Source organism: Lactuca saligna, chromosome 5, assembly GCF_052625555.1.
Source record: "Lactuca saligna cultivar CGN05327 chromosome 5, ASM5262555v1, whole genome shotgun sequence".
In the NCBI taxonomy this organism is placed as follows: Eukaryota; Viridiplantae; Streptophyta; class Magnoliopsida; order Asterales; family Asteraceae; genus Lactuca; species Lactuca saligna.
The window spans coordinates 306,491,283-306,514,373 of record NC_136421.1 but is presented as its reverse complement, the minus strand read 5'-3'; the positions used below and the strand labels follow the sequence as shown (position 1 = coordinate 306,514,373).

General features: G+C 31.1%; 3 protein-coding genes across 8 annotated transcripts; 1 reads left to right on the top strand and 2 right to left on the bottom strand.

Annotated features, from left to right (window-relative positions):
• The first annotated feature begins 5,062 nt into the window (after window positions 1-5,062).
• LOC145048495 (3-ketoacyl CoA thiolase 1, peroxisomal-like) lies at window positions 5,063-14,607 on the top strand. The gene is made up of 14 exons (XM_078997009.1): window positions 5,063-5,364; window positions 11,488-11,540; window positions 11,669-11,753; window positions 11,933-12,059; window positions 12,153-12,251; window positions 12,377-12,444; window positions 12,533-12,640; window positions 12,735-12,812; window positions 12,923-13,055; window positions 13,403-13,499; window positions 13,631-13,754; window positions 13,917-14,025; window positions 14,109-14,192; window positions 14,423-14,607. The coding sequence occupies exons 1-14, from the start codon at window positions 5,275-5,277 to the stop codon at window positions 14,464-14,466; spliced, it is 1,299 nt and encodes a 432-aa protein (XP_078853135.1). The 5' UTR covers window positions 5,063-5,274; the 3' UTR covers window positions 14,467-14,607.
• LOC145048496 (mRNA splicing factor, thioredoxin-like U5 snRNP) lies at window positions 14,538-15,722 on the bottom strand. The gene is made up of 4 exons (XM_078997010.1): window positions 15,448-15,722; window positions 15,198-15,355; window positions 14,980-15,046; window positions 14,538-14,874 (listed from the first exon to the last, which is right to left on the bottom strand). The coding sequence occupies exons 1-4, from the start codon at window positions 15,688-15,690 to the stop codon at window positions 14,776-14,778; spliced, it is 567 nt and encodes a 188-aa protein (XP_078853136.1). The 5' UTR covers window positions 15,691-15,722; the 3' UTR covers window positions 14,538-14,775.
• Window positions 15,723-18,254: 2,532 nt separating this feature from the next.
• Window positions 18,255-21,449, bottom strand: LOC145048494 (cellulose synthase, putative (DUF1644)). Of its 6 annotated transcripts, none has more exons than XM_078997003.1 (5): window positions 21,265-21,449; window positions 20,616-20,658; window positions 20,402-20,529; window positions 19,096-20,249; window positions 18,255-18,666 (listed from the first exon to the last, which is right to left on the bottom strand). In XM_078997003.1, the coding sequence occupies exon 4, from the start codon at window positions 20,226-20,228 to the stop codon at window positions 19,104-19,106; it is 1,125 nt and encodes a 374-aa protein (XP_078853129.1). In that variant the 5' UTR covers window positions 20,229-20,249; window positions 20,402-20,529; window positions 20,616-20,658; window positions 21,265-21,449; the 3' UTR covers window positions 18,255-18,666; window positions 19,096-19,103. The 6 variants fall into 6 exon arrangements, with proteins under 6 accessions (XP_078853129.1, XP_078853132.1, XP_078853131.1 ...); XM_078997006.1 differs by having other exon boundaries at window positions 20,402-20,525; XM_078997005.1 differs by having other exon boundaries at window positions 20,402-20,494.
• Between the last annotated feature and the right edge of the window lie 1,642 nt (window positions 21,450-23,091).

Below are 23,091 nucleotides of genomic sequence, written 5' to 3'. Positions count from 1 at the left end.
TAGCAGAGGATGAGAACAAGGAGAACAATATTGAACAAACCGATGGCTCCTTGAACTCTGAATCTGTTGCTTCGAACTCAGCTGCTTCTGATAAACATGTCGTTGGTAAATACAGGCCACCAATTCCAACGCAACAGAGTTCTTGTGGCACGTGTACATGTGGGAACAACAAGAGACAAGGCAAGGATACGCCACCAGGGGCAGGAAAAGATAACTTCACAGTGAAGAAAAGGACTTGTTTTCACTGTGGAACACCTGGATACATTGCCCAAAATTGTCCAAATCGCGCATACGTTCCTTACTATGTGCAAGGCTGGCAGAACGCGCCAAGAGGGAGATACTCCAAAAGAAACCCCTCAAGGTTACGTTTAGACATTGACGATTGGAATGCCAAGAAGGCCAAGAATGTAACTCCCAAGGCTAAGAATCAAACTCCAAAGGACAAGCATCCAAATCCCAAGGGCAAGAAGGATATGTCAGCCAACAAGCCCAGTTCAAGAGATGCTCTTGTGAAGCCAAGACCGGTTAGGTCAACGTCATCTCGGCAGTCGGCTTCAAGTTCCAAATCAAGTGCCGAGGCACCCATAGGATCGAAAAAGAAATGGGTTAAACCCAACTACCAATGGGTACCAAAGGCTCAACCTCCCAAATCAACTAATGACTCTAATATTTCTTCATCTTCTATTTGTGATAAGCAGGATATGTCATGGGAGAAAGTATTGTGTGTTGATGACAAAGGTCGACCCAGTTTCAAAATGGATTGGGTTCCAAAGACCAAGTAATCCCGCTCTATGTCGGAGCAGCTATGGAGGCATATCATCAGACTTCGGTTTGTTGGTAGTGGCTGTTCCTGGCACTTGATAGGAGACATCTCTCAACTGTACAACACTCAGAATATTGTTTGGGAGTATATGTCCTTTGCGGGAAGAGAAGAAAGGAAGTGATCACTCACGGGGTTTGTGCTTAATTACATGAAGAACTTTCGGATCTTTTCTGAGATTATGCGTGCTGTTCTCGGACCTTCTGGATGCAAATTCAATCGGTGACTTACGGTTTGCGTTTTCTTCTCTATACTCCTAAGTTTTTCTTAACCTGATTCGTTTTAAAGACTAATTTTTGTTTTACGATAGTTTAAATTTGCGCATTTACTTTCGTTTCTCTCCTATGCACAAATTTAGGGGGAGAAATAAAAAAAACAAAAATAGAAAAAATTAAAAAAAAAATCCAAAAACATTAGAAAATCAGAAAATAAAAAAATAATGTTGGTTATGAAATGTGCTTGAGGGTGATGTTTTGGGAAGTGATATTATCAAGTGATAACAGGCAACCTGAGTCTGGGTAACGTACCTGAAGTTGAAGGGTCTATGCTCTGACTTGATGCGTTGGTAGGCACGAAAATTTTTAAACGGACTTGACTAGGGAGAGTTGAACTTAGGAAATTTATAGACTTGACAAATCTTGACCTAGTTAGATCCATTCAGCCTAACAATACGACGCTCGGATAGGTTGAGCAGGGAGATATATACGGGAATCTACTCGTCACATTAATTGAACCCGTACTTGGAACCGTGGTTTAACTTTTCCTTGATGTGCGGATTCTGTCCTTAATTTCGGTTGGATGGGGCGACTGGTAAATTCCGATAAATTAGGTATGTAGAATATCATTTTCTTTCTTTCTGTCTGTTAGTCATATGTTGTCTCCTTTGCGTGACTTCCAATCCGACCTGGTACACAACATATGCAACTCTATTTCTCTGCAGGCTATATATAAATGTGTGAAATACTTCTTATCTGTTAGTCATATGTTGTCTCCTTTGCGCGACTTCTAATCCGACCTGGTACACAGCATATGCAACCTTCTTCTTCTCAACCCCTCTGAAGTAGTTACCAATAGAATTCTGAATCTCTTCTCTCTCTGAATGGTTGTCTGCTCACCCGGTGTAAGGAGTACTCTGGAAGTTCTTGATGGCTGGGGCATGTCAGGAAGCGGGAAACACGTTCTAGTACACTTAAAATTGAACAAATACAGATTATCTGTAGATCTCGCTGCTCGATTTAGGTGGACAACAATATCCCTTGTCGTCGTCAGTTGAATGGTCCTTAGGATATAGTATCTAAGAAATTAGGATCAGATGTAATTTTAGGATTTTAAGTTCATTTTGTCTTGTAACAAATAATATGTCATAAATTTGTCACAATTTTTCGTGTTTAAGTGGACCACAATACCGACGATCGACTAGACAAAGACGTGAAGATAGAAGGTACCTACAAGTGGATAAAGGTTGTCTAAAAACTTTGATCCCAAATCACTCTTAAAGTTAGATATTATTTTTGTTTTTGTTAAATCTGTCATAGTTTCTTCTAATTTAAATATTAGGGGAGAATTAAAAAAAAATTAAAAAAAAATTAGAAAAATAAAAAAAAAATCCAAAAATATTTTTGTTTCTGTTTTAATTTGTGTGCTAAGTTTTCTTTTAGTTTTGTTTTGTCTTGAAAAGTGATTTCAGGTATAGATAAGACTCATGGAGTTTGTGTTGAAGATTTATGAGCCAAAGCCTCGTCCGTGAGCATCGAAGAATTCACATTCGAAGGACCAAGAAATGAAGATTATTCTTTCGATATTCAATCCTTCAACCCCAGAAGCAAGGTGAAGCTGCAATTGAAGAATAAGTGACGGATTGCATTGAAGCCTCCTCAATCAGTCTGCTGCTATCTTAAACCTGCTGAAGTGATCTAGAAAATTATTTCTCTCTGATGTTCTCTCTGAAGATTCTCAAGCTGAAAGCGCCATCTTTCAAGAATCAGTACGTCAAGCCTCCTCACCCAATGTGAGTTCAATGCCAAATTCTGAAGAAAACCTCAAGTGCTCAAGATGAAGTCATTCATTGAAGATTCATATGTTCATCCTGATGTTGTGAAAAATCGAAGGTTAAAGCTGAAGCCAAGCTCCCATTGAAGATTAACAAGAAGAGCCAGCTACTTTTTAGGGGGAGCTTGTTGGGTCATTAAGAAAAGAAAGTTATAAACCAAGGGGGAGATTGTTGGGTCAAATTATGGTTTATACTTTACTTTTCTGGACATTGTATTTTTGTGTAATAATTGTGGAGTTTTCGACCTAGTTTACGGCTGAGTTTACGGCCGTAAACCCATTTACGGCCCATGTCCACCAAGCCCATATCCAACATGTATAAATAGAGGTGTTAGGGTGAGGAGTAGAGATTGATGAACACTAGTAGTTTACGGCCAGAGAGAAACGAGAGCTTTATGTGTGTGTGAATCTCGTGTATCCGGATTTTAATTCATATCATTAATATAATCGAGATTCATTTTTTTCTTCTTCTCATTCTCTTTTATTTCATCTGATATCATCCGTTTGATTGGGATTCCGCACCATCAAACGGATTTGACTGATACACGGGCGAATTAGGGACTTTACAATTCTCGTGCCAAGTATACCCGGTTGGCCGTAGGATAAGAGGTGCATATTAAGATACAATTTGATTCAATATTCATTTCAGTTTAAATGACAAATGAACCTAAAAATTCCAGTTTTTTTAACACAAACTAATCGTCAATTTGTTTGAAATGGATTGGATATGATTCGCAATTCTGATTTTGTTTATTCTTCGATTTCTGTTTGCTTTTAATTTTCTGTACATCACTAATTTAGTTTAAAACGTCATTGGTGTATTTTCACAAATACTCTATCATATATAATGGTTGATAATGCTTTGCTACAATGCTATTTTGTTCGATGGTTATATTGGGTTTAAATCAATATCGCGTTCGGTCTTAGAATAGGATGTTGCATGCATGATGCACTAACAAACATAAATTGCATCCAATGCTATTTTACATTTTTGACACTAAAAACACATCTAAAAATTTGATTTTTCTAAACATAATTAGGTATAACAAATCATTATTAGTTCCCACCAACCTTTCACACTATAGTGTTTACATTATTCCAAGGGGGTGGTGGGGTGACTAGGGTCCTATTACAAATAATTAAAACTGACTTGGTGGTCAAAATGATCGGAAAATGTACCTTTTTGATATAAACTTTCAGTTGTAAACCTATAAAACAAAATCTTTTATGTATGTATAGATAAAAAAAATATTGTATACAAATTATTTCCTATCCAACATGCCCGTTTCAAAGGGTGGACGATAGGAACGATCGTCTGGGACCCATTTTTTAAAGGGCCGATATTTTGTATAGAAATTGTTATATTTAGAAGAGTACAATTAATTCTATTTCATTTATTGAGTTATTATAAAAATCTTGATGATATTTGTGTATTTTAAGAGCTATTTTTTTTTCTTTCGCCCTGAGCCTAAGATATGTTTGGAACGGTCCAACCATCCAAAAAGGTTTTCAGTATTATTCATTAACTTTTTATTACTAGAGTTCTAAACGAGACCAAAGAAGATCAAACTCGGCTCACATGTGTTAGTTCAACATTCAATTTGAATTGATTATCTCTTTAACAAAGGCTCAGAGTTAGATTCATTGGAGGATGGAATATAGAACAAGTGGGGTGCATGCAGGGTCGGTCCAAACGTATATGGGATCCTGAGCGAGAAGAAAAAATGGTCCTTTAAAGACAAATATAATCAAGATTAAAAAAAATATCATTTATTCTTCACTAGAAACGTGTTCCATTAACAATAACAAGCAACCCAAATTATTTATCTTTTGAGTTAGTTTAAACCAACATTAAACATTAAAAATCATTTAGGTAACAATTTTTTTTATACATATATGCACAACATGACCAAATTTTTTTGGATCCTAGAGACATAGGCCTGAGCGGTCGTCCGGGTTGTTCACTGTCTGAACCAACCCGGGGAGCATGGATGTGAGTCTCACCCAATATTTTACTTTAAAGCCTTATAAAATATTTTAGAAGGTCGATCTATAAAGCATTGGTAAGTACAGAACGAAATAGCCATTAGTCATAAAAATTGAAAATTGTTCTTTGGGGTCTTTTTCGCCCTCATAGCATAATCGAAACATGAAGGGGTGTTAGGTGATTTTCATAACGGAAAAAACATGGAAAGTTTCTCTCTCTTCGGTCTTCCCTCCACTGAAACTATAAAGAAAATTCCAAGTTGATTCACACCCGCTGACCAGCCCTGCCCCACACCAGACCTAAGGCCCTAACCCCAAATCCCCCATTATATATACACATACACATCGTGTGCGATCTGCTATATCGCATCACAGAGATCAATTCTAGAATATAGCATCGATCAGCGAGAGTGAGAGAGATGGATAAAGCCATTAACAGACAGAGGATTTTGCTTCAGCACCTTCAACCTACTTCTTCATCTAATCAAAGCCATGAATCTACAATCTCAGTAAGTTTTGAGTGTTTTTAATCGAATCTGTGTGAATTTAATTGGTTTTACAAGTATATTTATGTGTATTTGCATGCTCAGATGAAGATTGTTTTACTTACTGGTTATAGTCTCGATGTATAGTGGATATATCGAGCTATCTCTTTCTTCTTGCTCAAATCAAACCAATGAATTTTTTGTCTGTATTTACCAACTTATTTCAACCAAGAAGTGGATGTTTGGGAATTTTATTGTTTTTGCACGGAATCTATGTATAGGGTTTCTTTCTTCTTGACAAACTTCTCTCAACCCCCTTAATAGAAACAGGCGATTACGATTTACGAACACAACCAGTCAATAAACTACCTTATTTTATATAATTATTCATGTTTTTGACATAAAAGACTAAAAGGTTAATATGTATGTACATGTGATGTATTCATGAATGATGTATGATGCATATATGTATTCTATGTACAGGGCACTACAACGAACATAGTTTTGGCTAGTGCTTCACATTTGCTTTTTGTATATAGACATACGTATCATTATTTAGAGCATTATAAATGACAAACTTCATTATATTTGTTTTTTTTGGTAAAAATAAAATTATTATTGGGCAATAAATATCCATTTCCATGAATGCCTATTCTCTTTATTTTTTCTTAAAAAACGAAAAGCAAATATACCAACATTTATATCATTTTACGCCTCCGTTAAATGATACGAATGCCGCTCTTTTTTTCTTTTTCTTTTTTTAAACTGGTAAATGGTGTTGAATTTTATTTTCGAAGACAGAAAAAAAAAAAAAAAAACCAAAAATGGCAACTACTATCATGTAATGCTCAAAAAATTGTAAACATATTGATATACAACTACGAAAAAAAAATCAATTTTTTCAGTGCATGCATGTAAGGCTTTATATATATATATATATATATATATATATATATATATATATATATATATATATATATATATATATAAAAGTTAAGAAATTCATGTATTACATAGGTTAATTTAAAAAAATAAATAAATATAAACAACAAAATATTTAAGAATTTTAAATTTAAAAGAAAATAAGAAAAATAATGAATTATTATAATGCAAATGTTTTTTATCTTTTAAATTTTAACAAATAATTTAAATAAATAAAAAAAACTAATGATCTTGAGAACTTTGAAACTAAAAGGTAAGTTCATTAATATAATTGATATCAATTTATTACCATATTTATTGTATTTATTACATTAATTAAATTGGATTTAATAAAATAAACATATTTATATACAACTACAAAAAAATGGATTTAATAATTAATTAAAATGGATTTAATAAAATGGATCTTGAGAAATGACATCAAAAAATTGTAAACATATTGATATACTACTACAATAAAAAAATTTCATAATTTTCAGTGCATGTAAGGCTTTATATATATATATATATATATATATATATATATATATATATATATATATATATATATATATATATATATCCTCCTTAATAAATGAAGATTTTTTTGCCACTTGTTCTCTTCTCATTCATTTGGACACATAGCATTTTCTAGATTTTTTTAATTTTCTATTTTCCACTTGTCATTTTATTGTATTTTTCATTTTATTAAATTAAAATTCCACATTTAATGTGTAAGGTAATATATGTAATCTATTCAATACATTAAAGTCTCATTAATTTTAATAATTCAATTTTTTCTCATTTTTCTTATAAATTCAAACTTTTCAAATTGTTAAAATTTTATATTTGTTTTTTTAATTAAACCCATGTAATACATGGGTCTCACACCTAGTGTGTGTGTGTGTGTATATATATATATATATATATATATATATATATATATATATATATATATATACTAGCAGTGCACCCGCGCAAAGCGGCGGGGCGTGTAAATTCTTTTAGTGATATGTTTCCTCTACAAAAATGTTATGTTACAAAAGAAAGTACACGTCGAAGACAAAATAATCAAACTATGGTGTTATTTGGGAAATGAAGTCATTTTTTGTTCCTGGACGGTGGACTTTATAGTAGAGGAGGGAGCAAAGAGGTATATGCGATTGGAGGGATATTTGAATCAGCATGCTAAATTTAAGGATATCTAAAAGGGTTCAAAATTTGAATGAATTCGAGATTTGAGGAAACCATATCAAATTATTGAGAAATATAAGGAGATTTGATGATAAATATTTGAATTCAAAATATGGTTAAAATTTAATATTATTTTATTAATGATTACTTGTACTATCAGCTTCATCATTTGGACGTCTTAAAAAAATATTATTATTATAATCAATCTATTTTTAGAAATAGTTAGATTTCTTTTATAAGATAGTAAAGATATATACTAGTTGAGAAACCCATTTATTACATAGGTTAATTTAAAAAATAAAAATTAAATATAAACAACAAAATATTTAAGAATTTTAAATTTAAAAGAAAATAAGAAAAATAATGAATTATTATAATACAAATGTTTTTTATCTTTTAAATTTAAACAAATAATTTAAATAAATAAATAAAAAACTAATGATCTTGAGAATTTTGAAACTAAAAGGTAAGTTCATTAATATAATTGATATCAATTTGTTACCATATTTATTGTGATTATTACATTAATTAAAATGGATTTAATAAAATAAACATATTGATATACAACTACAAAAAAAATGGATTTAATAATTAATTTAAATGGATTTAAAAAATAAACATATTTAATAAAATGGATCTTGAGAATTGATATCAAAAAATTGTAAACATCTTGATATACAACTACAATAAAAAAATTTCAATTTTTTTCAGTGCATGCATGTAAGGATTTATATATATATATATATATATATATATATATATATATATATATATATATATATATATATATATATATATATATATATATATATATATATATATATAGAGAGAGAGAGAGAGAGAGAGAGAGAGAGAGAAACTCATGTATTACATACGTTAATTTAAAAAAAAAATATAAACAACAAAATATTCAAGAATTTTAAATTTAAAAGAAAATAAAAAAAATAATGAATAATGAATCTTCTCTAATAAATGAAGATTTTTTTTTTCCACTTGTCACACTCTCATAAATTATACCACATGTCATTTTGTCATAATTGTGACATATTTATTTTCCACTTGTCATTTACTTCATTTATCATTATTGATATTGAATATATACCATTAATTTAGTTTTTATAAGTTAAACATACCATAATAACTATATTAATTTTAAATTTTAAATTTCAAACTTCAATTTCAATTTTAAATAAATTTACAATTGAAACTTTCATATTTAAAAATTTGTTATAATTAACACATTTAATACACAAGTCTAACAACTAAATACATAATTTTAAGTTAATTTTTTCATTTTCTTTAATTTATATTTATTTCAAATTCCAAATTCAAATAAACTTGTTGTTTAATCATTTGTATTTAATATTTTGTTTTAATCAACCCGTATAATGTACGGGTATCCCAACTAGTTATTATAATGCAAATGTTTTTTATCTTTTAAATTTAAACAAATAATTTAAATAAATAAAAAAAACTAATGATCTTGAGAATTTTGAAACTAAAAGGTAAGTTCATTAATATAATTGATATCAATTTATTACCATATTTATTGTAATTATTACATTAATTAAAATGGATTTAATAAAATAAAAAAAATTCATAAAATGACATATAGAAAAAAATTAATTCAAAATAACCATAAATGACATTTGGCAAATTGAATGAGAATTTGACAAGTGGCAAAAACACCTTCATTTATTAGAGATGATAGGGTTAAGTTAATGTGAAACGGTATAGTTTTGTGAGACCGTGAGACGCAATCCTAGCCACTCATTTAGTAGATAAAAAAAACATTTTAAAATGCAAAATAATTGAAAATTTTCAAAATATATTTTTTTTGAAATATTATTTTTGGAATTTATATTTTCCAAAAAAAATAAAAAAAAATACATTTTTTTTTTCATATTCTAATAGAATATTAGAATTTTCTATTTATCTGACAAATTTAATAAAATATTCTAACATTTTAAAAATCACATTAGGAATGTACTATTAAGTTAAATTTAAATGTATTGATTTTATATATGGGATAGTTTAAGTTTTTAGTTTTTTGAGTTGTACTAATATGATATGGAATAATTGATATCTTTTTTTTTTCTTTTTGTGCAAAAGAAAGCACTACATGTGTGTGTTATACTGTGAGAAATCAAATATTCTTTTACTTTATTTTTACTATTTATCTTTTTATTCATTAGATTAAGACAAATGTCAAAATTAAGAAATGAGTAAAGAAATAGTTAAGATTAAAAAAGAGAAATAATGGATATATATATATATATATATATATATATATATATATATATATATATATATATATATATATATATATATATATATATACTATCTTATAAAACAAATCCCAGTATTTCTAAAAATAGATTGAATAAAATAATAATATTTTTTTAAGACGTCCAAATCATTAAGCTAATTGTACAACTAATCACTAATAAAATAATATTAAAATTTAAACAAACTCCTATAAATCTTCTCTTCCAAGATTTTGACCAGATCTTTTTTTTATCCAAATAAATACTCAACACCCTATAATTTGGTCATTTCATGAATTTTCTTTATTTTTAATATGATATGTTTCCTAAAACAAACTAATGATTGAATTGAAAATAATCTTTCTCTATCGAAAAGAAATTAATTGTCGAAACAAACTATTTGTCGTCTGCCGCTTTGCGCGGGTAAACGGCTAATATATATATATATATATATATATATATATATATATATATATATATATATATATATATATATATATATGAGGATATGTATTTTTTCTTATAGAGGTTTTAAGAGATGCATTTCCCTATTAGAAAGTCATGGCTATATGTTATTAAATTTACAAAATTAAAAAATTCATTGATATCATAATCATAGTTTCTTTTATTTAAGTAAACATCTTAATTATTATAGTCTTTGATATTTAGGTAAATACTAAATGAGAAATTAAATATCTTCCTATATTTTATTCTTATTTATCTTTCTACCATATCAAATGTTGATATGTGTCACATTTAATAACACGTTTAATGAAATTAATAATAATTTAATCCACTTGTCACCATTTCATATGAGTAGAAGAGTAGTAGGAAGAAAATGTAGAATGGTATTTAATTTCTCATACTAAATAGTATTAATATAGCAATATGATTTTAGGTAAGTAACATAATCACATTTCGCATGAGAAACTAAATATCCTCCTATTTTGTCTTCTTACTTATCTTCATTCTCATATAAAATGATGACAAGTGTCATATTTTGATAAAATTAATAATAATTTAAGACATGTGTTAGTAATTTAGTATATTATTGTTATTTATCGGTAAGCATAAGTAATTGTTTTTTGTGTATATTTATATGTATATGTTAACTACTTAGTGATTTTGCTTATGTTATTGAGTATTGACATGGTTATTGATTAATGGTAATCCTGAAACAAAATCAGATTTAGGATTTAGGATCTAAGATTCAGGATCATATGAGTGTTACTGTTATACTATCATCAATAATTTGATATTGTGATTTAACATGATTGTTAATTTATCAGCTATTCAATGATTAAAAGTTTATATTTTAGACATTAGTCAATTGTATAGGATTGATTTTGAGTTTTGGCCTTATTTGGAATTTGGTGAACTAGTCTAAATTTAGAACTAATTTTAAATGAACGTTTCTTTAAGTGTTCTACCAATTAAAATTTTGGTTTTTTAAGTTCTACATGTCATTTTAGTTCACATGGTCACGATAGTAACAATATACCATATAAGGAAATGTATGTCTTTTTAGTTCACATGGTCATGACAACACCTATACACCATATATTTCATGCTGACAAACTGAACAGAAATGAAAAAACAAAAAACAAAAAGAAGAGGACCAATAATTGTCCTCAAATTATGTTTTAACTTTTTTTCTTTATGATCAACATTCAACAGATGATCTTTTGAAGTATGCTTTTTAGAATTGAGTTTCTAGTTTCTAGGATTAATCTATAATATATTCTCCCTCATTTTATTGTACTAGGCTTCAAGTTGTTTAGCTGGCGGCAGTTCTGGAGATGATGTTGTCATTGTTGCGTAAGCTTCTTTGTTTTCAACTTTTAAGGGCACATACATTTATTTATGCAATTTTCAGGATTATATAAAAATTTATAAATACATACATTTTTGTATGTTTATTCATGAAATTTTTTATGTCTAAACAGTGCATGCCGTACTGCTCAATGCAAATCCAAACGTGGTGGTTTTAAGGATACGCTTCCTGATGATTTACTCTCAACTGTTCTAAAGGTTAGAAATGACATGTGACTTTCGTTTTATGCCATATAGACTAAATTACAACTTCAAATTCATATAAATCTTGAGTTCAAAGGTATGCTTGAACTCAAAAAGTTTATTTTTTTTTGTTTTGACAATGAATATGTTTCAAAATTTAATGTATATTTTTTCATGTGATGATGGTTGATTAGGCAGTGATAGACAAGACAAATGTGAATCCCAGTGAGATAGGGGATATAATTGTTGGTACAGTTTTAGCACCTGGTTCACGCAGGGCAATCGAATGCAGAATGGCTGCACTATATGCGGGTTTCCCAGGTACCCCTTTCAACCTTTTTCTTTTTTTTTTTAAAAAAAAAAAAATACTTGTCTCTTTGTTGATTGAATTTGATAAATTAAAATTTCTTCTAGATACTGTGCCCCTCAGAACAGTGAACAGGCAATGTTCATCTGGGCTCCAGGCAGTTGCTGACGTGGCTGCTTACATAAAAGCTGGATTTTATGACATAGGTAAAATCAGAAACTCTGTTAAAATATGATAGTTTCTCTCTCTCTCTCTCTCTCTCTCTCTCTCTCTCTCTCATGGTGATTACTGATGAGATAGCCTCTAATGTTCATCCTGTTCATGTATGTAGGCATTGGTGCTGGAGTAGAATCAATGAGTGTTGACCAAATTGGACCTCTTTCCACAGTCAACCCAAAGGTCAGTTTCAACTTTCAATAACTTAGAGCAGATTTTAGATTTTTAGGAGTAGTCATTCCGTAATTAGGTATACTTAATATGTTGACAGGCGGACAGATTTGCACAAGCCAAAGACTGTCTTCTTCCGATGGGAATCACATCCGAAAACGTGGCACAACGTTTCGGTGTGACAAGACAAGAACAAGATCAGGCTGCAGTGAGTTTTGACTTTCAAGACAAGAGTCAATCTTTCATAAAATTTTAATAAGTAAGATGCTAACCCTGTAAGATCCATACTTAATTTTTACTAGGTTGAGTCTCATAAGCGTGCTGCTATTGCAACTTCATCTGGAAAGTTCAACGATGAGATTGTTCCTGTTTACACCAAGGTGTGTAATGTATTTTTGAAATAATTGACTTTTAAAATTCTTTTATAATGTAAATTGAATACCAAGCAATTTTGAAGTTGATATTGGTCCACATTGATTTCTTTTATTAGATCGTGGACCCAAAAACCGGAGAGGAAAAGGCAGTTACAATAACTGTAGATGATGGTATTAGACCAAACACAAACATCGCAGATCTAGCAAAACTCAAACCATCTTTCAAAAAGGATGGCACCACAACAGCAGGTATATTATATTTATATATATATATGCATTGGATATTATACATGCCAAATGCAAGAAATAGCAACGTACTTTCATTTCTTTCTATTACATCATTGCATTTTTTTTTCTTATCAAGGCATTGTAGTTTAAATTTTTTACCCAATTATATCAGTGAAATTGTTTTTTTGGATGACATTGCTACGATTGGGTAGATTTTTTTTATTATAATGTTGTAATAGGAAGAAATGGAAGTATGATGCTACAATAAACAAATTAAATGAACGTATGTTGCTATTTCTTACATTTAACAATATATGTCAAAAAAACTTCTGACTCAAAACCCTCATGAATGATGTTTTATCGAGTAGGGACTGCAAGTCAGATTAGTGATGGTGCTGGTGCAGTCCTCCTCATGAAAAGAAGTGTGGCTCTAAAGAAGGGTCTTCCAGTTCTTGGTGTATTCAGGTACTTATGTTTTATCTTTTCAAGTTGAAAAGTAATTTCATTGAAGTTTTTAAGATTTTCTTGGATAGAAAACCAAAAAAAAAAAAAAAAAAAGTATATGATACTTACATTTACAATGATGATTGATGCAGGAGTTTTGAGGCTGTTGGAGTGGATCCTGCTGTTATGGGCATAGGTCCTGCTGTTGCAATTCCGATTGCAGTCAAATCAGCAGGTCTAAAGCTTGATAACATTGATCTTTTTGAAATAAATGAGGTATCATTATCAAGTTTCACTTACTTCTGTAATGTTCTACAAAATTTTCAACAATCTAATTCTAAATAATTTCATTCTTGGTAATTTTGAACTGAAACTACATATTTGTAGTTTTGTACCATAGAGGTTATATTCATATAATTGCTTGAATGTTAATAACAGGCATTTGCGTCCCAATTTGTATACTGCTGCAAGAAGCTACAGCTTGATCCTCAAAAGGTGAATGTCAATGGAGGAGCCATGGCTATAGGCCATCCTCTTGGAGCTACAGGTAACTTATTGTATTCCTAAAATACCCTTTTTGTATTCGTTCATCAATTAACATGGGCATAATTATGACTTTTCCAATCTCAGGTGCTCGTTGTGTTGCAACTTTACTCCATGAGATGAAACGTCGTGGGAAAGATGCTCGTTTTGGTGTTGTTTCTATGTGCATAGGTTTGTCTTATTCTATCCCTACGAAGTGATGCCTAGATAAATGGTGTTTAAAAAATGTTTGAGAAAATCATGACAATTTGGGGAAATGGGAAGGAACATACAAAAGGGGGCAAATTGTACAAAGCTATGATTTAGTGTAGGAATTAGGAAAAGCCTCTTTTCTATGTCTTTCAAATATTTTGATTATCCAAATGATATATATTATTTATTTATTTGGTTCAACGTTGCAGGTTCTGGTATGGGGGCTGCAGCAGTGTTTGAAAGAGGAGATTGAGTGAATGGCCTATGCAATGCTCAGCCAGTCAAACCTAATGATTATTTTTCTTTGGATGCACTATAGACACATTTTATCTCATAAATGATATTTAATATCTTTCCCCATTAAGTGATATCTTAATAAATGATATTTAAACAATATACATGGAAATGGCAACCCTTGATGAAATGAAGGGGAAAGTCCAGTTTTCTCTATTAAGTCAAAAAAAAAAAAAAACAATCATATATATAGCTTATCTTATTGCGTTCCTTAATTTAAAAAGATACAAACACCTTGTGAAAAGCAATCATTGCACGAGATGTAGCTTCACATGTCTTTATATAAGAGTTGGAACTTGGGTATTCGCTCAGGAGGAAGTGGGCAATTCACTATCAGCTTGCCTTTCATGGCTCCTCTAAATATTTCCTGCAAGAAAATGAGCATCGATATTAAAATTTAAGGACGTGGAAAATCTTTTTAATAGTAATCTTAAAGTTGAGAACTAGTAATGAAAATATACAAGAGGCATACCTCTACAACATCAATGAAATCCTGTTTCCTGTGAAATGCACCTACCCACTTTGTGTGATCTGCACTCCTGTGGTCGAGTCGAAGACAACAAACATTCATAAAAGAAGTAAAAGCAATTGGAGTACAATCATACAAATACATCACTAATATTATGAATTCATTGCTAAGCAGAAAACATGGATATAGATAAAGAAATCAACGAAGCATTGAATAATTACCCCGAATCCATCTTCATGTGATGAGCATTGAAGAAGAAAACCGTGGAAGGGATGAGTGTGATGTCAAAATACTTGATGTAAACTTGAATTTCCTCCGAATCAACATCGACTAATGCTATACTAGCGAATTTCGATACCTCTCGTTCTGATTTTGAAAGCTGCGCGAATTGAATTTTAAGAATGAAAAAAACGGAGATCGATAGAAGAAGAAGAATAAAAAACCCTAGGAAATTGGAGGACGAGTGCGTACTATATCATCGAGTTGAAGACAGACGGAGTCGGAAGATCTGCCGAAACGAAGGACGAGTAACTTATCAATGGTGTCTCTGATCATGTAGTCGACCTCTTCCTTCTTCGTCAATGTTCTCAGTAGGTAGCTCATCCTTCCGCCCACGCCGTGTTTCAACCTTTGCGTCAAAAATTCGTTGATTGTGGGAAAAACTGATTTTTGAAAGAAAAAATGAGATTGTGGAATATTAGGTTGTGGCATCATCTCCGGGACGCCGTATCAATCCAAAAACAAATCCGAACCGTTCAAAATAGTGTTTTTGATTGATATTTTATATTTTGATTAAAATATTGATAGACATATTATTATTTGATAAAATTATTCAAATTCGTTTGATATTTTATATAGATACATAAGAATTTAGTCGAAATATATATTTTGGTAACGTTTGCATGTGTGATAATCAGGTCTAGAGATTTTGAAGGCTTTCTGCAATAATTAAATTAAGGCATCATATCTTTTTTATAAAATATTATTTAATATATACAATTGAACTAATAATTTCACTTTTTGATGCATCCATTAAAACTAAAATCATGTCCCGACATATACCTAGTTTGACATTATAACCAAATAATTCCAAATTTTAAGTTTGGTTTTGGTTTCATATTGTAAATATTTGTATATTAGTATCTTATTCTACTTGATATCGATAATATATTTATCAAACATAATTTTTATTTTGAATAATACAAATGAGATTTGTAACATGCAATTATATTTTAATTAACATATTATTATTATTTTCTTTTAATTTTTAGTAATATACTATTATAAAAAAAAATCTCAATCGGAAACCCCTTACAATTGAAGACTCTGTGCGACCGCACACCTGCACCACCCCCAAGGCCACCACACATTGGTGATAATTTATGAAGTTTTTATTGAATTCGCGAATTATAATGATTACAATGATGCAATAAATTTCGAAATTAGACGATATTTAGTATACATATTCTAATATAAAGTTTATTACATTATTATTTATTTGAAAGTTAACCTTACATTTCAACGGTATAAAGTATGGAAAACGTATTTTATATTTATAACAATATTTTAAAAAATATATCTTATAGCGACATAAAAATAAATACATTTTGAAACTCAAAATGTCGTGTGTGTGTATATATATATATATATATATATATATATATATATATATATATATATATATATATATATATATATATATATATATATATATATATATATATATATATCGGATTAAAACAAATTTATATACTTATGTTCTTAATAATATATTTAGATTTACACCGGATATTAAATAATGAAAATTACAATAAAAACCAATATTAAAATGGTTAAATAAATGAAAATATTAAAGTCTAAACATTCGGCCTTGGAAGAATTAGATTTATGGATTTTGTCATTTGGTGTAAAAATCTTTGAGAAATATCACATAAGATCGATCGGAATGGGCTAATTTACACCTTTTGGTGGCAACGTGTCACTGTAGTGGTGCGGTAAACACCACATTGATGGGCGTTTGACCGCGGTAAGGGCACCGCACAAGAGGACATTGTCGCACCTTCTTCCGTTATTTTTTTTTACCGTTTGGGTGTTTGATTTATATGTTACCGTTTCTAAAGAGTATTTTTTTTTGATTTTTTTAAGTAAACACTATAAATATCATTCTCTATATCATATATTTCACATCATGAAGACATTCAATTCTAATAAAACCTTAAATTTTTGTATTTCAAAAATGAATTCAAACAATTCTTGTAATTCAAAAATGAAAAAAATATTCGAATTAGTCTTATTTTATAGTGTTTTAATTTAATTACCGTTTTTAATTATATTAATGGAATATTTCTCTTTTATTATAAATATGTATTTTAATTATTTATATAATTAATAAATTACATTATAAAAAAGAAAAATATATATATGGTAAGGTGTACCATTCATATCAAATTATCAATTTTGTAGGAGTAATGGGAAGGTGATGGGAAAATAATATGACGTTGAATGACAGACCAAAAGTCTGATAACGTGTGGTACCGCACCCCGCGACCTTATGAAATATGGAAAACACAGCTAGAGAAAGCACATGAGGAGCGGAAAAATACTAAAAATTAATAAATCTATTGTTAATGCTTGCATAAATATTAGCATATACATAACTTTATAAATTATAGCATTGCACTTTCATTTCTCTTATACGTTTGGTACAAAAAATGGGATTGAAACAAATAATGAAAATATAGAGAAAGATAATTAAGTTAGAGAAAAGAATTGTTTGGTACAGTGGATAATTCAACAGAGAAATATATCTAAACCCTTTTTTTACCATTTCTCAGCACCAGACATTTTTTGTTTTCCCATCATTACTCTATTATTCACAAAGAATCAAAAGGATGGTAATGGAATCTTTATTTATTTATTTGTTTGTTTGTTTTTTCCTATTTCTCTTCATCATCAATGTCAAACAAACAGGAGAACGGAATCAATTCCATTTCTCTCCTATTTTTCTATACCAAACATGCCCTTATACATTCAACAATAGTAGAGCTTTTCTGCTTCGTCTTTCTTTTTCTTTCTGGTGACATTTCAACCCCGACACATTAATCCAAAAGCTCAAAAAAGTTCAGTAATATAACTTTTTCATCAATTAATCCATAAAACCATCAAATACAAAATTGAATAGATAGCACCGCAAGAACCCCTTTTCAGATCATGTCCCTTGACCGCTATTATTTAATATCTAAAAACAAATTTTATCAACTATATGAAAGACACAATGATGAAAAAATTCAAGTAGCAAACTTTAACCCTCTGATTATGAAGGCATATGCCTTTCAGCTTTCACTTATTTACAAGTCTGTCACAGAAATCATTTTTAACCTTCAATCTAATCCATCCATTGCATCAATTAAAATCTTCCATAACATAAAAACAACTCAAAACATAAATGGTTTATAAACAAGCACATAATACAAAGTAAAATAGATGCCCTTCCCCCCACAGTTTGTGAATGTTAACAAATAACAACATGCCTTCCTTCACTTACCTCCTCTTTTTCTTTCTTTTTTAAATTAAACAACAGTCGACTGTGCATAAGATATGCTGATTCAAAGTTCAAACATCAATGACAATCACTCCTCCACTTTTGTGAAAACCCGAGTTGCTAAATCCGTTTGCTTTATCTGCATAAAACTACAACATTATGAAAGATGAGTCATTTTAAACAATTCCCATGGAACTAATAAATAACGCTACATGCTAGCATTAGCAACCTACTTCCATTTATTTTTTTATTACAGCATCCTACTTTTATTTCTTTCCATTATAGAAATGTACTTACAATCTTTTTCATATCATGTTCCTTTAGTTTGAAAAATCTACTTAACTATAGCAATGAAAATTGCTTTGTATTGGGATGATATTGCCATAATATCATCCCAATACAAACAACCATAACCAAAACCAAACCGTTTTGAAAAACCCACGGTTTGGTTTTGGTTTTTGGAAAAACCAAATTTTAGGTTTTTAGGTTTGGTTTTTAATTTGGCCGCCTTGCTCAAGGTGGTTATTTCTTGCATTTAATCCTAATAAATATCCAAGAACAATTAAAAATAAAAATACCGGATATTTTACGATTGGTCTTCGTCTGATCTGTAACGGGTCAACCTCCGTCTACGCCTCCTCGGGTTCTCAGGACGACGATCTTCATCATTATCAGCACCCAAATTCAACCCAAACATATCATTATCATTATCATCATCACTCTCATCATCATCTTCATCATCTTGCAACCCCAACAAGCTTTCCCCCCACAACAGCCGTCGACGGCGGTGTCTCGTCGGAACCCTAGGCCTGCCCCCGCTGCCACTTCTCCGGTCAGCAGGCGGCGGTTCCATCGACCCAATCATCTGAAACAAGAAAAAAGCAGTCCACCAATGTCCATTATTATTATTCCCCCCTTCACCTGTCCCCCTCTCCCCCCTATTCTCACCAGGTAATCTACTATTACTATTATTATTACTATTATCTCCATTCTCAATTGCATAGTCCCCAAACACAACTGCCCCGGGCATGGCTGACCGAATGGCACTCACTATATCACCGTATTCCCTCTGGTGCTCGAGTCGTCTCCAAGCTCTTTCACGAGACGGGTCCACGTCAGATGGTCGGGCAGTCGGGTGGGCCCGCCTAGCATGGCGTCTCAATTCTCTGTAGTTCCCGGAAAACGAACATGTTTCTTGAGAACAACTCCGGGGCTTCAAATTTAGATATTGTCTGACCTCCTCCACCACCTCCCACCCCGCCACACTTCCCCGACACAATGGGCATTTCAGGTTACAGTTAGACCTCGAACTTGATGTGATATCAGAATCTCCGGTCACAGTCACCGGAGCCCCATCTCCCGGTGGTGCTCCGGCCAATTCCACATATCCAATTGCATCTGATTCGGTTGATTCATAACTATGATTTTGTGTTGTGGGGTTGGTGTTAATGGGTAGCAAACTTGTTGGGGTGGTTTCATTGGTGTCAGATACAGATACAGATACAAGTTTTTTGAATCGATCGAGGCAATTTGAATGTCTGTAACTCGTGTCACAAATGAAAGATCTGCAGCCTTTTGAGTGAGAAGTGCATTGGATAAGAACAGCATTGTGGGGGTGATCCATGCATATTGGGCAAGAGATTTCATCCCATTCCTTGTGGAGTGCACTAGTGTCTGCATCATTTGGGAGTCTTCTTTTTCTACTAGCCATCTACTTTGCTGTAATGTATTACTTAAAATATACGGAATAATTATTAACACAAAAAGATGTCACTCTACATTTCAAAATTATCTTTTATTATTATCTTGTCTTAAGATGAAAAGAAATGATGATGTATAAGATCATAGGGATCATTTGTTTATATCTATACTATATATACTCACCGAGAAAATGTAATCTGAGAATGGCAATGGTCCTTACAAGAATCTTTATGAATTGATCAGAATTATCACGTTCTAAATCTTTAATTGACCTTACTGTATGTTGAAAAGCAGTTGTCACTTGTCACTGACTGAATGCAATGGTTCAACACATCAAATTTTACTTGAACTTATATAATGCCTTGAAACTGAAGAAAATTAACACTTGTGAACCTACCTTGAATCAGAAAATTCCATTAGTCCTAACACCTGCAGTTGTACTGCAGAATACAAAACAATAGTCATCTGCATAATATCCCAACTTATAAACTAAAAGCTAAAACAGGCTTTGAAAAGCTACTGATTTCAACAACTTTAACCAATACATAACAGTATTGTTTACACTAAACATATTACACAATTAGAGTCTCATTAGGTATAAGCTGACCCACCTTCATCAAGTTCTAGCAAAACATACAAAGTGGTCTGTCATTGTGGGAAAAAAAATGTCGTATTAACTTGATAATTGTTTATAACCCCTAAATCTCTGCTCAATGATGTTCTGAAAGATACCAATGTAAGGCAATGATAGTATGCTTACACAAATATGTAATCCTTTTGCTCTTAATGGAGAAAATTAGGCTAATTCAACAGATCGTTTAACATCGCAAAAATAAAAATTTCTACTGATAAAAAAACCCTAACCCTAGCGTTAAATTCAACTTTTACGTATCTAACTAATTTCTGGAGGAACCAGCACTGAAATTGCACCTAATGATGATCAGCTGATAGCAACGCCAACAAATTATACAGATGAATGAAACCAGATCAACAGATAATAAAGATATTCCGAAATTAAAGGTAGAAACATGGGGGTTCGAAATTACAATTGATTAACGTCATCAGTTCTTCAGGTATGCGTGTTCGATTGAGGATTTCGCTGAAAATTTACAAAAATAAATTTACAAATTTCGAGTCAAAGTCGAGCGATGAGAAAAGGGGGACGAATATTGGAGGTGTGTTTCGATGATGTTGTCATCGTTTATATTAATCTCACCAAAGAAAGAAGATGGAATAGACATATAAAAAGCATTTACATTGTTTGGAATTTAGACATGTAAAAGGAAATTACATGAAAAAATAAATAAGAAAAGGAAAAATATAACTAATTTCATTAATTGTTTTCCAATCTCTAAAACATCCATAAATTTTTGTAGATGACGTAATCTGTGAAAATATGGTAGTATTTAAATAAAAAAATCAAAACGAATTTTACATATTTCATAATTGAAATCATTTTATGGTAATCTTTGAAATTATCTAAATAAACTTATTTATCAGATGTCATATGCAATTTCTTAGATGTTATATGCGATTTTGTAGCGAAATTTGGCATTCTTACTCTGTGGAGTCTGACATCTTGTGGTTTATAGCGGCTAGAACTTCGTGAATGCATATACATGTTAGGCCTTTTGCGAAACATTTGAAAAAAAATATATTTTAAAAAGTCTCTAGTGATGTATATTTGTATCTGATAGATAGTAATTTGGAGGAACGTGTTCTCACTATTTAATGCAATGCAGCAAACCAATCAATTGTTTGGAGGAAATTAGTATAAATGAGAAGGCTTTGCCGCTCTGGTAGTGGAAAATAAAAGACTTACGTAAGAATTAGTCTAACGGAAAAATAACAATAATCAAGTCGTTACATTTATCTCTCAAAGTTGTCTCAGTATCCTCTTGGATATGTTGTATATGAAAAAAAGTGATACTAAAATTAAAAGATCACATGATGAATATATAGGAGTTATGTTATATATTTCTCTTGAGACTTTGATTGGAAGTTCTAACCGTGGTCTTACCTTTGAAATGAGAGACTTTCTTTTTGTTAGCACCACAATGTCCAATGGCCAAGACAGGAACAATAGGGTTGGAGCTTTTTGCTTTAAGCAGATTGGAATTGGTAGTTTTCAACATACCATGTAGCTCCATTGGGGTCTTGACGAGATTGTTCATATTATAGTTCATGATGATCTAATGATATGAACTAGGAGGTGAGTTCAAGACCATGTCATTGGCCAACTCTTTTGGAAACTCGACACCCAAGTTTCCTAGTCTGTAAATATACAACTTCATTTTCCAAACGTGCGCACATACAAAATTCTCATCTTGATGTTTGGAAGCCATCAAGGAATTCACGATTTGAAATCTCTCTTGTTAAGCTTGCTCTTCATTAATGTTAGATGCCCCAAGGTTCTCAAAGCTCTTTTGGAGCTCAGGAGACATGGTCGCTAACATTATGCAAGCAACTTTAGTAAATTCATCGTCATGCTTGTGATAAACGCCATTTAACAATAGAATCATCATCCACATAAGGGAGATGTTGATTGAGGACACACTATTTGCCATTATACATTAAGGCAATCCTTAAGGTACGAATCCGATCCAAATAGTTCTGACTGGTTAGTTTGTAACACTGCGAATTTTCAAACAAAATTTTAATTTTAAAAAATCACAAAATTCTTATAACACATTTCACAAACTCCCAATTATTTAATTAACAAAACGCAACTCCATAATTGTTTGATTATTAATCCAGGATACTTAAAACATAACTCTTTCTCTGGTGTGTACAATCAAGCCGGGGCCTTCCCACGATCCACAGAAGAACCTGAAACACATATCACATAACACGGTAAGCACGAAGCTTAGTGA

What these genes read in the sequence shown, in the direction of transcription:
- LOC145048495 (XM_078997009.1), top strand. Translation starts at nt 5,275, where the DNA reads ATGGATAAAGCCATTAACAGACAGAGGATTTTGCTTCAGCACCTTCAA. An exon ending in TTTCCACAGTCAACCCAAAG is followed by an intron (nt 12,445 to 12,532) that starts GTCAGTTTCAAC and finishes ATATGTTGACAG; the next exon opens with GCGGACAGATTTGCACAAGC. An exon ending in TGTTGTTTCTATGTGCATAG is followed by an intron (nt 14,193 to 14,422) that starts GTTTGTCTTATT and finishes TCAACGTTGCAG; the next exon opens with GTTCTGGTATGGGGGCTGCA.
- LOC145048496 (XM_078997010.1), bottom strand. Translation starts at nt 15,690, where the DNA reads ATGATGCCACAACCTAATATTCCACAATCTCATTTTTTCTTTCAAAAA. An exon ending in GTCTTCAACTCGATGATATA is followed by an intron (nt 15,356 to 15,447) that starts GTACGCACTCGT and finishes CAATTCGCGCAG; the next exon opens with CTTTCAAAATCAGAACGAGA. An exon ending in CACATGAAGATGGATTCGGG is followed by an intron (nt 15,047 to 15,197) that starts GTAATTATTCAA and finishes ACTCGACCACAG; the next exon opens with GAGTGCAGATCACACAAAGT.
- LOC145048494 (XM_078997002.1), bottom strand. Translation starts at nt 20,228, where the DNA reads ATGGCTAGTAGAAAAAGAAGACTCCCAAATGATGCAGACACTAGTGCA.